A 16,148-nucleotide genomic window follows, 5' to 3' on the forward strand; every position below is an offset into this window, starting at 1 on the left:
TGGTAAGTATACTTGTTTTTCAAAATTTATCTATTTTTCCCAGTACTTTTTATATATTTTTTGATTTTTATTAATATGTTATATATTAATATATTATGGTTTTTATTTTCAGAGTCACTCAGAAACGACAATTACAGTCTTCGCCAATATCAAGATGATCTGCGTTCATCGTTCACTGAGGCAAAAAATATAATATACAAAAATACTTATGACAAAGGTCCTTGGACTGTATATAGATTAATAAATGCATATACCAAATTAAAAAGTATTGTTTTTTACATGTGGAAATTCTGTAAAGCGGGAAGGCCAAAACCCAGTGGATTTTGGCCTGCATTCAGCAGCCGTAGGTCCAGTGGATTTTGCCCTGCAATCAGCAGCCGTGGGTCCACTGGTTTTTGTTCTGCTTTCAGCAGCCAGAGCATCCACAGGTTTTTGGCCTGCAAACCTCCTTTACCCCTTCCTTTTTTGTGTCACCCCCGTGTATTTTGAAAGGAGAGACGGCAAAAATGTGAGGGGTGAAGGAGGTTTTTGCCCTTCCGCTTGTATGAAGAAACCACTGAAAAATAGCATATTTTCCACATCTTTTTTCCCGCTGGGTTTCCAAAAGGGGTTTTGGTAGTGGGTCGATCTCACAAACAGGAGTCACACACAGCAGCAAGTACAAACACAAACACAAACACTTAGCGGCCGTCGCGTTCAAGCTGCGCGTTATCCTTTGTGTAATTTCTGGTTTAATGAGGCGGCATTGGGATGGACCCGCCCTTATCCGCCCTCCCAGCGGGAAAAAAGATGTGGAAGATATGCTATTTTCCAGAGATTTCTTCATACAAGCGGAAGGGCAAAAACCTCCTTCACCCCTTACATTTTTGCCGTCTCTCCTTTCAAAATACACGGGGGTGACACACAAAAGGAAGGGGTAAAGGAGGTTTATATGTAAAAATCCACAGGTTTCAGAAACCCACCCTTATTTAGCGGACCGAAATTTTCAACTCCTACCCCTACGCCTGCTAAAAGAAGCAGGATTTCCAGTAGACTTAAAACCGAAAACCTACTTCTAAAAACCTACTTCTCACTTTCCCGCTGGGCTGTCACCCTCAACGATGCCATAGGTAAGCATTTTTACACTCATACATTTTTACGACTCGAGCATTAAGTTAAAATTTGTGTTAAATATTTTATTGTCTTTATGGCCGCATGAACACCATGCAGCGACACGAGCCAGGGAAATTATGATATTCAAGGCGGGAGCAAAGTCTGTATTTTAGGCACGTGAAAGAAACGTGTAATAGCTTCTCTACCAAACAACTTTGTTTGCAAAGTTTCTTAAAAGTAGCCAACCGCTTTATTTTATTTCCAGGTTTGTTTACAACTCCAGCTCTTTAAATTTAAAAATTTCGGCGATTAGAAATCGGCAAGTATTTGCACAAGTTGTGACAGCTGTTGGAGTACAGGTAGAATCGACTTCAGCCGACATATGGCATCTCAACACCCTCAATCCATGAGCTTCTCACTGGACATCCGTGAAGCATTGATTCGTAAATGATAAATAAAATTGTCTGAAGCCAGCACAAAACAGGACGAGCCAGCATGAGGGCTATCCATTTAGGCCGGGCCTATTAACGGGCTGAGTGAATTATGATTACGGTTCGCATGCATGGGCCTGTGGATGTTGCCTCCGAATTTGCAGATTTATTGCAGCTAAAAATCAACGCTAATATAATGCATAAATCAGAGTGCTTAAGTCAACATATAAGGTGTATGGCAGTGCACTGAAGGAGGTCCCTCGCAGGATTGGCCGGAGTTGCCTGTAAACCAAGTGAAATTCAGCGAAAACGAAACATTTTAGCAAGTTGCTGGCCGGCGGAGGGTGGATAGTGGGTGGTCCCGGAGTGGGTGGTTCCGGAGAGAGACCAGCGTATTGAGGGCGTCTCTCTATATTGCTCTTTAGTTTTTCTACAAATCGAAACTCTTTCTCAGACCGGCGCAGGCGCCGTGTCCTTTTCACCTTCCAGTGGCGGAGTTTTTCTCTCGCGGTCTGCAAAGGGAAATATTCGGGACTCGAGCACGGCGAATCTGGGGTTTCCCTCTCGCAACGGCAGATGTTGGCTAATTAAAGTATTACACAGCGTAGGTCAGGCCCGCGAGAACCGTGAGAGCTGTGTGCTGTGTGACTGGCCGAGGAGTGACGATGCAAATGGTCCGTCCCATCGCACACTTGAATGCAGGTAGAGCCCGGGGACGACCTCAGATGGTGGACCACCGCATTCTCGAGCATAATTAAAAAGCAATTTAGGCGAAGTTATCCAATTATCTGGCCCGTCGAAGGGGTTACGGTCCCACAGCTACTCAAACAGAAATGTTTCGGGTGTTTAGCACCTAACACATTTCCACATGGCTTCAGCTTTGGCTTTCAGCGGGCTGCGCAGGCGCTTTCCGCTTTTTCTGAACGCCAAACGAGTTGGGAGTTTACGGAGAAACTGGTTTTTGGGTCACAGCGAAGGGCCCGACAGTCGAGAACAGGTAAACTCGAGATAATTATTCAATGAAGCCGAGGGCTCACCTTTCCACTCCCCTGACTTCTCGGCTTGAAGGGGTCCAGCTCAAAGAGCTGGCCAGCATCAGAGGGTCAAAGTATAAGAGACCGAGCTGCGCACACGCTCTCCCCGTCTCCTTCTCTCTCTCTCTCCCTCTCTCTGTCTCACTCTCTCGATGTCTGCTGCGAGTGGTGTCTCTTCCGAGTGGCAAGTCGCGAACTCCTGACGCAGTTCTCAGTTTTCAGTTGTTGTTCTGGCACGGCGTACGTGAACGCGGACGAACCCGTATCTTTGAAGCAGTCTGAAAATCTCACTTCATCGCAGCGCTTAGTGGCTGTAAGTGCTGTCTCGCTCTCGCCAATGTGTGTGTGTGCGTTTGTGTGTGCCTAGGAAAATTGTACAAAATATAGATACGGAAAGCTGATGGAAATTGCCAGCGAAAAACGAAAAATAAGAATCGGGCGGCAATCAAGCGAAACGTCAAGTTACCACCGGAAAAGGGGTGGTGATGGTGGGAAAGCGCTCTCCCATTTGTGCGTGTGTGTAAAAGTGAAAATTCGCTCGCGTTTTTGGCACTTTTCACGCTCCTTGGCCAATTCGGAAAACAGGACCACACCCGCGCGGGTGCAAAAGTTAAAAATGGGGAAAAAATCATGCAGCCGTTGCCTCACAAAAGCCAACGAAAAACAGCGCTGCAAGAAAAATTCCAGTTTCCCAAAGGATCGCAAAGAGAGGCAGTTATAAGAGAGAATATAAAAGTAGTATTGGCCGAAAAGGTGGAAATTGTCGAGGAGGGGAGAGTGGACACAGGGCCACTAAAGTTGCGCAAGTGAGCAGTTCCCGTTATTGGGGACTTTTAGCCACCAGCATCAGCTGTTTTCTTAAAGAATCAAAAGATTTTATTTATTCTGAAAAATAAAATTATTATCAAGTTTTAATAAAACACAAAATTACAGCTACCTAAAGAGATTTGAATATTATTTGCAGAAACGGGTTATCACAGTTTCATTAAATACCAGCTCAAGGTGTAAAACGCATTACACATTTGGTAAAGATCCAATTTTTTTTATTGTTCGTTTACAATAAAGTAGGTTTTCGTAGGTATTTTCGACCACCGATAATTGTCGGATAATATTTCGTCAGAAACTAAACCCCGTATTTTCCTGCTCAGCAGTTGTTCCCTGCTGCCTTGGAAAGTTGGTAAATCGTCCCTCTCTCTCAAGCTCTCCATTTTAGTTTTTTGGCTCTGTGCAGCCGCGAATTTTCAGCGAGCTATTCGACAGACTCGTCAGTTGGAGTTTTCAAAAAAACGCAATTGGTCTGGCGGCGACCCACAGCTGTGAAGTATAGATTTGCCGTTTGACTTTCCCCCTACAACGAAAAACAATAGAGAAATGATAATAAAGCATTGTGAAGTGCCAATTATATAATGTACGCAAAGAAGGAAAGGCGTGACCCCCCTTCTACCCATCGAATGAGTCACGTGTCAGTGTGTGTGAGTGTACCAGTGAAATTACAAAATCCGAAGGACCTGCTTTTGTTGGCCAGACGCGACAATTGCCACATTAAGAGCGAAATACCCACCCAATGTTCTTATTTTACTTCGCTTTGATTTTATTTGATGTGCATAAAACCCCCGCCTGTGTGTTCATGTCCCTTGCCCATATCCCTATTTATTTTGCGCCTTTTTCTTATGATTTTGCCCCACTTCAATTTCCTTCAATGAAATAGAAATAATATAAATATCCTTTTGTGCAGCATTCAACGGTTTCAAAGTCCCTCGTCAAACGCGTTCTCCAGTGTATTTGAATACGAAAGTGTCATAAAGTATGCGATTATCCCGTAACCAAAGTGTAAAACGCCCACAACAACAGCTGCTCCGATAAACGCCGAAACGGAAAGGCAAACAAAAAATAACTCCCGGATTTTACGTCTTAGGCAATTGATTTTGCTGGTCAGCCGGGGACCTTCAGAGACTTCAGTTCTCTAGGATTTTCCAGGAGTAGCACAGCATTAAAGAATCGGATCTGGGCTCGTCGTATAATGATTGCGCAAGTGAGGTGAGTCACCAATCAAGGGGTACATCAATATGCCAAATAGTTGAAACTAACTCCTCGGTCAATCTAGAAACAAAATAAAACTACTGCACAACCCCCAGCTGAACCTATCGAGGGAAAAGTCATAACAAATTGCCGAATTTTTGCAATTAAGTTAAAAAAATTTTAGAGATCTGATTTTATGAACTAATCAAGTTCGTTTTGACGAGCTGTACAAGCACCTCAGCGGAGATTTAACACTAAAGTTTCTGGCAGTATACTATTACATTTTAAAAGAATTAATATCAGTATGCGGAAACATTGCTAAAATGTTAAACACTGCATATAGTTTCCCTGGAGTATTATTTATAACTGACCCATGTAACCAAAATGAAATATACCACGTAGGCTAACCGTCGAATCCCTTACATATACCAAAGTCCGCAGGCTAGAAATTAATTAAAATTTATGAAATTTTCAATTACACTGGCAAGTGTAAATAAGTGCGAGTGCGAGCATTACGGGCACAATTCAATTACGAATATTTGAGGCCAGAAAAAACACTCTCGCCCAAAAACAAACAACTAAACTGGGCCAGAAAACAGGAAACAAACGGCAAATGCCGGCGGGAATTGAAGGGATCGGTTTTGGAGGGGGTTGAAGTGCAACTTGTTCGGCTGGGGAAGCTTGATTGGTTTTGTGGCTCTGTCCACATCTTCCTCAGACTTTTAGGCTGGCAACGGAGGACAGATGGTCAGTGCAATTTGAAATAACGAAGCAGCAAACATGTGTAACCGATGACGATAACGAGAAGAAACAAAGACTGCAAAGGGTTATTAGTGGCATCTGTGGAGCGGGGCCAGGAAATTGGCATTCCCATAGACGGATCCCCGATGGCTTGCCAACTGCGTTTTTCGGTTCACTTCACACGCTTGCCAATCAGTTATTCCGAGTTTCCCCTCGGCTTCTCTGCTTATACAATTGGTTAATATTGATAAACAAAGACTGCTTCTCACTCCGAAAAGAAAGGAATACTGAATTTGTGTTTGTCCCTGAGTCTCTGAATCGCCAGCAATCATCTTCGGATCGATTTTTCATTAAGGTGCATGACAGATATTTATATGAACGTGGCTGAGTGGGTGCTTGCGTGACTGCCAACTAAGGTCACATGCAAACCGGGGCGAGACCCTCTCCTAACCTATTCAAACAAGTTAGGCCCCCGCGATGATGATAAGTTCGCTCTCGCACGAATGCAGCCAAAAACTGACGCGCAATAGGTATAAATAAGTGGCCTCCAGTTCGAGATCGGAGCTACATAATTGTGAAGCATCCAAGTCCTGTTGTTGGTACCACAATAGTGCACCTACTTTTAAAAAAAGTTGTGATTCGCGGAACGGAAGCTGTGGTCAGTTTGTTGTCAGTCTGCTTTGAGCTTCTAAGTTCGTTGGAATTTCACTTCTTTGAGCGGCTGATGTCTGAGAACTTTATCAGCGAATTTTTGTGTTTTGGTATACACACTTCCACTCTCTGGATCGGACAACTTCGGAGTTGGCGCCCAAAAAACTGGCGCACATAATGAGACCGAGCGAAACTCGAGCCCAAAACATAAGTCCGAGATGAAGGCGTAGAAGTTTGGATGGACGGGGAGCTTGGGTCTCGAGATCGGCTTACACTGGAGTTGTACATAAGCGCTCTTGGCCATGTACATCATCGGACCCCAGACCTCAGCTCGTATAAGAGAGCGCTGCTCGAACTTGTTTTTCTTTTGCTGCGATAGATACACAGAATTTCCTGCAGCAGCCGTGTGTTCCTGTGCTGACGCGGATGAGAACACAAAGTGCAGTTTGCAGTCGGCGATCTACGGACAGGTAGTCGGGGAAGCCAACGTTCCCACACAGCCCGTTCATTTGGAGTTGGGCGGGACGTCAGTTGGTGGTGGCTTGGTGGCAGCACTTGCAGGGCTTCGCCACTCATCGCACCTCTCGGCACCACTCACCCACATCCTGGTGACGCTTTGTTCTTGGCTCTTGTATTTCTGTTTTTGTTAGGTTTTACACTCCATTGGCAGTGAAGCGTTAAAATTGACCCAGTTGTTGATTTATTTTTACAGCCGTCGGGTTGGGACTTCCACTCGCATTTCTCCTGCAATTGGACGGCACAGCACAAATGATTTAAACAGAAAAAGAGGTAAAACCGAGAAAAATGCGAATTTGCGTTTTCATTTAAATGCATGAAATTCGGATTTCCGAATATTCGAGCAGCGAGCACGATCCGACTCTGTCGAAGCGAATCGCTTTAAGGTCTCAAGCTCCGTGCACGAATGCACTTTGAATTTGCTGGCTAAATTCCGGAGTCGAGATGGCTGAGAGCGACGGTTCCAGCAAGTTTTCAGATAAAGTTGAAAATTGTTTGCATTTTTTCGCTTGCGATTAAAAATAGGTACTGGTGTACCCGAGAGCCACTATACAAAAACTTATACTCTGGCAGAGACAACTTTACCGACCCCCTCTTTGTCTCGTTGTTTCTTCCCTTTTAAGAACTATGCGGGCCGCTTTTTATTCTCTAAGAAGCAGCTAAAAGTTGAAGTGCAAAACCCGAAGAAATTGAAATATTTCCATACTGCGAGCAGTTTGGAGCAACCTAAAGTTCCGCATCTAAATGAAATGTGACGAAACTGGGAAAAAGGCTGGTGGTCAAAGAGGCAGCCCCAAACAAAATGCTTTGCCGCACTCCCCAAGAACTGGGTGTTCATTATTTCGTAGCGACCATTAAAGTAATTTGCCACACTTGTCGCCGGCTATTAGGCCCCATTAAAGCGCAATCAGAATTCCTGTTTCCCTTCACTCATTTGCCCATACTTGAGTATCAATTTGAACAACAAAAAGTTGCCAAAGTTGCCGATGCACGAACCCTTTTTATTAGTTTTGAGATATCGCCGAGCGAACAGCAGGAGGTCCGGCATTTAATAAGGACATTCAGGCCACAGCGGCAAATAGTTCAATGGACTCGTCAAATCGCTTGCTTTAGTATTGGTGTTTTCGCCAGCGAAAACTTTTTTTCGTGTTTGTGCCGGGAATAAGACGCAACTCAGCCTGAAAAATCAATATCCTGCTGAGTTCTTTGTTGGCCAGTTCTGGCGGAAAAATTCCTGAGTATTAAATAAAAAAGTGGTAAACGGTCCCAGCTAAATTCCAGCCTAGGGCTGAGTTTCAAGCACAAAAATAAATTGCAATTATATTTCAATTATAATAAATACAATATAATGAATATATATTTTGTATGTAATAAAACGAGAATTACTGCTTAATCTCATGTCTCGTACTTAGTAGAAAGGAACATCTACATACATCTGGACAGAAAACAGGGGCGGTGGATACATGGCCACTGCCCTGTATTTTACTTATTCAATTTGGACTGTTTGGAGTGCGCTGATATGCCCACTGCAAGACGCCGAGCAGTTCTATTTGCTGTTCGACGACGTGCTCCATGGCGTATACGTAATCGCGTCTGCTGCCACCCACTGCGATTGCCACTTTAAAGCATGGAAATTTATTTATTGCATAATGGGAAAAGTTTTGCACTTTCTTCATGATTCGCCCCTTGTCTTCCTGTTCATCTCCATCTTGTGCTATTCAACTCGCAGCATTTTATTTGATGCAGCGACCAAAAGACGTGCGTAAACAGGGTGGCCAGGATCCTGTTCCTTACAAATGTCGGTCGTCGGGTGCTAAACTTTTTCCCCCGAATCTCGTTGCCTTTTTTCCCAACTCGAAATCAACTTTGCGCCGAGGCGCACAAAGTTTATGGTCATGCTGGAAAAAAGAAGGAAAGTTGGGAGTTTCGCGGGGTGGCCGTTCATTAGCGTTGCCATTACATTTATTTATTTTTCTTCATTCCGTTCTGTTTCGCAGTGAGCAGGATGTTTTTTATACAGGCAACTCACTTCACTGCATAGTGCGTCCGAAAAGTCTGAGCAGAAGCTGACTAAAGTAGTCTTCAGTTAGTGTGAGAGCTTAAGTTTTGAGAAAGTTAAACAAGTTTAATGAGACACACGAGCTTCACACAATAGTGAAGTGGTTCCATCTAGGACAGTAATCAGGACGTGGAAGCTCAAAAATTGTGTTGCACGCATGCCAGGAGTATTAGACCTCTGCCTCTCCAGTAGCTGCTGCTGTTATGAACGCGGTAGAAAGTTTTTTGAAGCACTTTTCAGGATTTATGAGAAAGGAAATGAATACAACGCGAAAAGCAGACCTTACAAAGATGGAAAAGTTTGTTAAATTTCCACTTCCGCCTGCGCCCTCAGTTTCCTTGTCCATTCTTCGTTCTCCGATTGCATAAATAATAACACAAACTTTTATTATTAATTTTGCTTAATCGAAATGCCGCAATTAAGCATGAAGCATAAAAGTTTCCCTTCTTTGTCCTCCGCCCTCCCTCCTTTTGCTCCAACGCCCAGTTGAACTCATGCCCTCTTTTAGTTTGCGGAATAATTTTGCACTCTTTCTCTGCCGAGTATTTTCTAAGAAAAAGTTGGTCGGCGCTGCAGCGGCGGCGTTTTCTTTGCCACAAAAACAGAGCGCAAAGTTTTCTGCACTTTCCAAAATATTATTAAGAATTTAATTGCTTCAAAGCGCAAAGTTTCGCCCCGCCCATCCAGGATAATTTCAGAAAATTGTAAAACGAATAAGCAAGAAAAAGCAATCCTTGCTATTTAATCGTCGACACATTTTGCATGGTCACCGCTTTGAAAAAGGACAATGGCCAGTAAAAAAGCGCCAAGAGTCAACTAAAACAATCCATTACGGCCACAAAGGCAGCCGAGTGAAAATTTGTTGCGTAATGGGGCCCAGATAAGAAAGTGAAAACTAAATGAGAAGCATAAATAAATTGAGAAATGTTTAAACGATCTCCCGAGCCAATTCTCGTCTCATTTCCGCCCGTTTTCATCGCACACGTCTGCCGGAGTCGGGCGAAATTAAATTTCAAAGGCCCGGGACCATTAGGTGGCCCATTACTGGCCTCCCGCTTTGTCCGAGTCCTGTCTGTCCTGACCAGGCCAAGCCAGCCCAGTCAGGAACCCGCCCCTTTGGGGCTGGACAGGAACCCGCAAACATCCTGTTGATGTCAGCAAATTTTATTTATTTGTGGTTCGTGTTGTATTACAGCGTTTTAGAGCAATTAAAATTGTACACTGGCTGGGGCATTTTGCATGGCCCTCCGAACCGAGCTCCCGAAATTCGGCCACAGTCTATTTGACCACATTTTTTAGATCATTTAGCGACCTAAGTGCCTAATGATATATTGACTTTTCCTCTGTTTCAACTTTTATGCTCAAAGAACCGAGCCGTATTTTTCGTATAATTGCCCGCGGCGGAAGGTAAAACTTATTAGATTAAGTGATAGCAGTTCGTTTTATTGCTCTTTATGGCCGCGGAACATGGCTCAGAATTAGCTGGCTCCTAAGAGTAGGATGCTGTTCCAGAAATGGGGAGTAGTTTAATGGTTCTCCCACTCATGCAGCGGTCATTTCTTTGCTCCAAATGGCCTGGGACTGAGAATGCAAAGCTGCTCAGGAACTCCAACTGGTTCCATTGTTCTGCCGTTGGCCTACTTGGCAGACCCTTTCCGGGTATTTCGCTTGGCTAACAAGCTTACGAACGGATGGCCTACGGGCGCACTCCCTGAATGTTAGCCAACCTAGAATATTGACTAAAGGGGCCGTTTCATTTCATTAATGTTTCAAGGCGCACTGCGTGGCCTGAAAAGCCTACGAAGCCTTTTCGGCGAGTACGACGACCAGATATCCCCAACACCTTTTGGATTTGGAAAATCTAAAAGATTTTTAGAATCCTCTGATTGTAAATATAATTGTAAGAAGAATACAAGTGTATTTATTTTTGTTTTCTGGTGGCACCTGTTTCAAGAAATTAGGGATTAACTTAATATGTTTTACGTGTGCAAATTCAAGTCAAGGAACGCCCCAGCTAGAAATAAAGTAGAGAAATATAAATCTACACATAGAATGGCCCTGACTTGATTTTACTTGGCCTGCTTCTTGCGATTTTCACCGCTCAGTGTGCATAAGTACTGATTTTTGTTTTTTGCCAGAGAGCACACGTCCAAGATACATACACAACACTCGAGCGAAAACAAAAACTCGAGGGCCTGTCGAAACGTCTTGGGGTGTGGCAGCGACAAGTTTGTAAGGAGTCCGGAGTCCTGGGTCCTTTATTGGAGTGCAATGAGCTGTACTCTGGGCCGACTTGTGCCCAAGTTGTTGCGCACAACATGCTTAATTAGTTTCTGAAGCCGAAAGGAGCCTGCGGTCTGGGGGTTAGAGGTCAAGAGCCAGTCCTGGCCATGTGTGGGCAAACTGAAAATAATTTGCGGCTTCCAGTTTCGGTTGGGCCGAGAGGGTTTTTAATTAAAAATGCTCGGTACCCGCCCACCTTCCCCTCCCCCGTCAGCAATCCCCAGCACATCATGCAAATGAGCTCCAAGTAGCCGCCGACCGTGGACGAAGATCCGCATCCGAGATACGACGTCTGTGCCACGCCGAAATCCTGCTTCCTGTGCCGTGTGTGCAGCCAACCAAAAAGCACCACCCAACGGCGGCGGAATTGGAAGTGGATGTGGGTACCACGGGTCGAAAATAAAATGGCCGCCGTGCGGGGCAGCTTCCAGTGAGTCGTACACTGAGCGCATAAGTGTTCCGTACTGGCTAGATGTTAAAAACTTTATTTGCGATACACTTAAGCTGGAGGAGTTGATCTTTTTTCAGTTAATTAATTTCGAGAAGTTTTGTGTGTACTTAACTCCAGTCGCAGGTGAGATTTCAAATGACATCGCGTTGTTTTTTAAGTGTATGAAAATGTGCATCGCGGGCCATGACGAATGCTGTGACAGGGGGTGCAGGGGGTCAGCCCAGCACACACAATTTAATGACAACGACGTGGCCGAAAATTCAGTTATGGCTCTCATGGCACACACAAAAACAAGAATAGGCGATGGGGATTGTCGGACGAACCAATCAACTGATTTAGTGCAGAGGCTGTCCTCCTGTCCCCCCTTTCTGCTCTGGCCGGAGTATCGGGAAATGCAATTCGTTTGCTGATTTGTCATTGTTTGGTGTGCCTGCTGTCCCCACAGCTCAACTTGAGCTGATTTACAAATGAAATCATACGCCATGGCGGGCATTTCGGTAATGAAAATTCAGCCATAAGGGAAATCATTTTTCCGGCTTTTGTTCTATTGGGGCTGGGCCGTGTGCCCGTGCATCCTTTTGGCCAGGATGAGCAGCCCCGCACACTTAATGCGATTTTTGCTGCTTGCTTGTTGCCCCTGCCTGCTGGATGGTCTGGATGGCTTTTAGTTTCGGTGTGGTTGAGCAGGAGGATATGGTGTGGGGTCCACAGGACGAGGCTAGTAACGCTGAGGGATTTCAGTGCGCTCCATAAATAAATTTCGTTTTAATAAACTTGTCATAATGGCACAGGCACAGGCAGCGCAAAAAGTTTTAATAACGCTCCACAAACCTTGACGTTATTAAAATTTTACATGTCATGCCAGAAAGGATTAAATTCAATGCACAAGGAACCTCTGTGCGTGTGTGTGTGCTGTTTTCAGTTCTCACCGGATGTAATAAGTTATGCATTAAAATGGCACTAATGACGTTTATACAGCTTTGTCAGCAACGAAACTTTCCACACACACACATCCTGAGGGAGGCCCTGCTCGAGTTACTTAATTGCAGTGAAAAAATTGAATAAGGGAAAATGAAGGCCTCGTCGTGCTCACTGTCGCCTTGCTCTTTCCCTCTGGAAGGGAAAATCGCTACAAAAATGCTTTGCCTGCAATTTAAAATACGCACTCAGTGGTGGAGGGGAGGCTGTGGCTTTTGTGCGGGGGAGTTCCACGGCAGCTGCCTATGTTTACGTGGCCATGTAATGACAGAAAATCCAGGAAGACAGGATTGGAGTTTCTCTTTGTACAAATTAAGCAAATTCCGCTTAAGGCATTCCGAATAATTTAATTAAAAACACATTTCTGGCTTTGTTCTCGACGGAGAAAGACGAATTATTCCCCTCCACTCGCCCGCAATCCAGTGCATACTTGTGGGCTAGTCATAAAATACGCTTGGATACCAATTCAATTAACTGCAGCCGTCCCCAAAACTGCTCCCTGATCACGATCCTGAGATAAGGTGCGGGCGGAAAACTATCAAACAATGGCGTAGAAGTGGCGTACCCCTGACACCCTCTTCTTGCTTCGACATCCAACACGAGTTTTACATTAAAACGCAAAGTTTTATTGCCGAAGAGCGCAGGCGGAGAAAAAGTTTGCTCTATTTGTATAGGAGCCTTGTAAGTTTCTGGGCCGCTCTTTTCGCACCCCCATCTCAATTTGCTAAGTGGTGTCCTTATCAGTTGTATCTACAACATATTAGCTGCTTAATTTCACGAACGTGTGTGTGCGAGTGTGCACCTGTGTGTGCGCCCAAGGAGTGTTGAGATGGAAAACTTTTGTTTATTAATTTGTCAACGGCGCTGTTTCAGAAGTCCGAGATTGTGTGTCGTCGATAAGGCTTACCTGACTACCGAACATCTATTATCTATGTTTATTGTGGGTTTCGGGCCACTGGGCTTTCGAGCCAATTCAAAATTTGTGGACAATTTAGTATCAAATCTAACCTCGAATTGGTCCAGTTTTTCCCATCAAATGACTTAAAGAAAAGTGCATTTTCGAATATGTGTTTTCATAATAAGTATTATTGAGGGTGCATTCTGGGATCTGGGTTGATCCAGCAGAGATTCTTGAAACCGCTGGTGAGTGTGGTCGCTCGTTCGGAAGGATCTCAGTTGGCACTTGACGTCTGACACTGACGGCTGAGATGGATGACGGCTGGGGGATGTGACAGCTTCATCAAGTGCAGCCAGGTGCGACTGCAAGGCGCCCATTGATGCCAACACTTACCGCAATTCCCTCGCAAATATGCAATTCCTTTGACAGCCCTTTTTCGCTCTCTTTTCCAGATGACGCCACTGCCGATGAGAACGATACGTTAGGGGGCGTTGAACTATGGGAACAGAGGCATGGGCGTGTGCGCGGACCTTGGGTCTCATCGATGGTGTCGGGCTCTGAGCCGGCACAACACCCAGAAATCGGTGGAGCAGCAGCCCCTGCAACTCCCCAGCAACGTCACCGTGCATCCTTCCGGCGGTCCAGGACCAACAGCTATTGACGCGACAACCACGATTCCCGCTTTTAAAACGCTGTTAGCATCGCCAGCGAAAACGGCAGCATTCACAGTGAAGACAACGAGAAGAAGACGCCGACGAAGGGCAGGCAGCTCACCCGGCGCTCCCATCTGCAGCCACGGGACTTTGCAGGTGCTCCAGTTAGCGTTGGTCTCCTTTCTGGCCCTTCTAGCGAAAAATGCCCAGGCGCACAACATTCCAGGTGAGTGCAATAATTAAATTTTAAATGTTCATTTGAACAAGCTGGCCATTTTTCCGCTCGCGAATCAGCTAAAAGTATCCGCTGACTGCAGGTGAACAGTCAAAGGAGAGAATCAAACTTAGTTTTTTGGTGCGCATGTGTGCGACCTGATTTTTATTCGGCGCTCGGGAAAATTTAATGGCTCACAATAAGCCGCTTACGTGCGGCCAAAGCTGATTACATTTGGCAATTAGTTGACAGTTGGGCACAGCTCGGGCAAATAGCACCCACCAGTAACTAATAAAAAGAAAAGAGAGAGTTGGGCTGAACTTAGGCTTTGTTTATTAACTACTCTGCACAAAATGCTAATTTTCGAAATATTTTTTCAGAAAAGTGAATTAAAAACATTGAACCCCTGTCCATGTCAGATTTTTCCAAGTTTTCGATAATGTTTCTTTGGGTTGCCCTCTACAGCACTTCCAGATCCCATAACTTGGCCAATTTTAATGCGAGTCCAAAGTGGCATACCTCTAAACGTTTTTAGAGAATTCTTGAAGGAACCGCATTAAAAATTTTCCACTCTGAGATAATTGACATTTTGTCCCCCGTTCATGTCAGATTTTTCCAAGTTTTCGATAATGTTCCTCTGGGTGGCCCTCTACAGCACTTCCAGATACCATAACTTAATTCATTTTTTTGGGTTTTAAAGTGTAATACTTCTTAACGTTGGTAATTTAATTCTTAATATAAGCGAGATGAGTTTTCTTCATATATTATCCACAGCTTCTTAAGCCTGGTTGAAGGGTCAACGCCAAATTGTGATGATACCGGGGAGTGGTCCGAAAGCTAGATAGTAAATGCCGAAATAAGTTCGACAACTCAACTTGGAGAAATCAATAAAATACATTGCGCTTTGCTGAATAACTGAACCCGACACTCAAGTCAAGTACTAGGTGGGTGGTTTATTAGGTAGGAGAGAGGTGGGCCTCTGCTTTGGCTGAAGGACACACTAAATGGAATAATGAAACCACTTTTGCATGTTAACGCCATCGAAAGGCGCGCCAGGAGAGAAGCACACGCGGGGGCTTTGACATCCTGGCTCCCTGGCTTCCTGACTTCCTGCTAGCCTCGAGTACTTCACTTGGCTCATGGCGACAAGTCTGCAACATTATGAAAGGGCAATAGACGAACAAGTGCCTTGAGCTTGTACACGGGGAGAAATTTAAACAGTTCTTGAATTGGAGCTTTAATGGACAAGCCATGGCCACTGTTGTTGTAGCTCAAGGAAATCCAAAAGTTTAACTTCTTTGCTAGAATTATTGGCACTGATTCCTCTCTACTCCATTAGCGTTGCATGCTCTTTTATTTCAGTGCATGCTTCTCAGCATAATCACCACCCGCTACCCCAACAAAGTCGTTGTCGACATTGTTTTGGTGTTGTTTTCTCTATTTTTCGGAGGCAGTCAGCGGAGGCTGAGAAGGGATGTAAATAGTCTGCCGAAGCTGGGCCAAGTTAACATAAATTTATGCAAATGCCAAAGTCAACAAGCGAAGAGTGCATAAAGCGAGCAGGCAAGTGAGTGTGTACTGAGTAGACGAGTGAGTGAGTGAATGACTGATTGAGTGCCTTCTGTGGAGAGCGGTTAACAAAGACGTCATGTAGCTGGGGCCGCAGTCCTTGTCAGGATTTTTTCGTTCCCTTCGCCATCCCTTTCCATCCAATCCAAGAACTGCTGGGGAATTAATGCAAAACGCATTAAGTTGATTTTTTGCCAGACTACGTCCCAATCAGGAGCAGCTCCTCCGCCTACCCCAAGAATTGCCTAAGGACATTGGTAGTTTGCTTAACCCTATTACCGACACAGATACAGTCGGATCAGGGCAGAGATACATTTGCAGATGCAATGGCTCTTACTTGCCGATGGCCAGACCTCACAACTGCAGGCAGGTCAGAAGTTGTTTGTTAACAAGTTTAGGGTCGTCCTGCCAGGGCCGGAGTCCCATTCTGATTCGGGCTCTCCCCAGCGGCTGCACTACCAACGCCATCTTCAATTGGGGTCCTGCAGCATCCTCCCGGCCCTCACATGTGTGTAACAGGATATGCTCCCTTATTTGATGTTGTTGTCCTGCTGTTTCC

General features: G+C 44.9%; 1 protein-coding gene across 10 annotated transcripts in view; it reads left to right on the forward strand.

Moving 5' to 3' along the window:
- The first annotated feature begins 2,779 nt into the window (after positions 1 to 2,779).
- LOC108091500 (protein turtle) overlaps positions 2,780 to 16,148 on the forward strand; it is a 37,129-nt gene continuing 23,760 nt past the window's right edge. For all 10 annotated transcript variants that reach the window (XM_017190742.2, XM_017190733.2, XM_017190734.2 and 7 more), the window contains exons 1-3: positions 2,780 to 2,870; positions 4,293 to 4,594; positions 13,606 to 14,032. In XM_017190742.2, coding sequence (XP_017046231.1) covers positions 13,666 to 14,032 — 367 coding nt within the window. In that variant the 5' untranslated portion in view covers positions 2,780 to 2,870; positions 4,293 to 4,594; positions 13,606 to 13,665. The remainder of the gene's footprint in view (positions 2,871 to 4,292; positions 4,595 to 13,605; positions 14,033 to 16,148) is intronic.

The sequence above is a fragment of the Drosophila ficusphila genome, unplaced genomic scaffold (genome assembly GCF_018152265.1).
Source record: "Drosophila ficusphila isolate 14025-0441.05 unplaced genomic scaffold, ASM1815226v1 contig_412, whole genome shotgun sequence".
NCBI lineage: Eukaryota > Metazoa > Arthropoda > Insecta > Diptera > Drosophilidae > Drosophila > Drosophila ficusphila.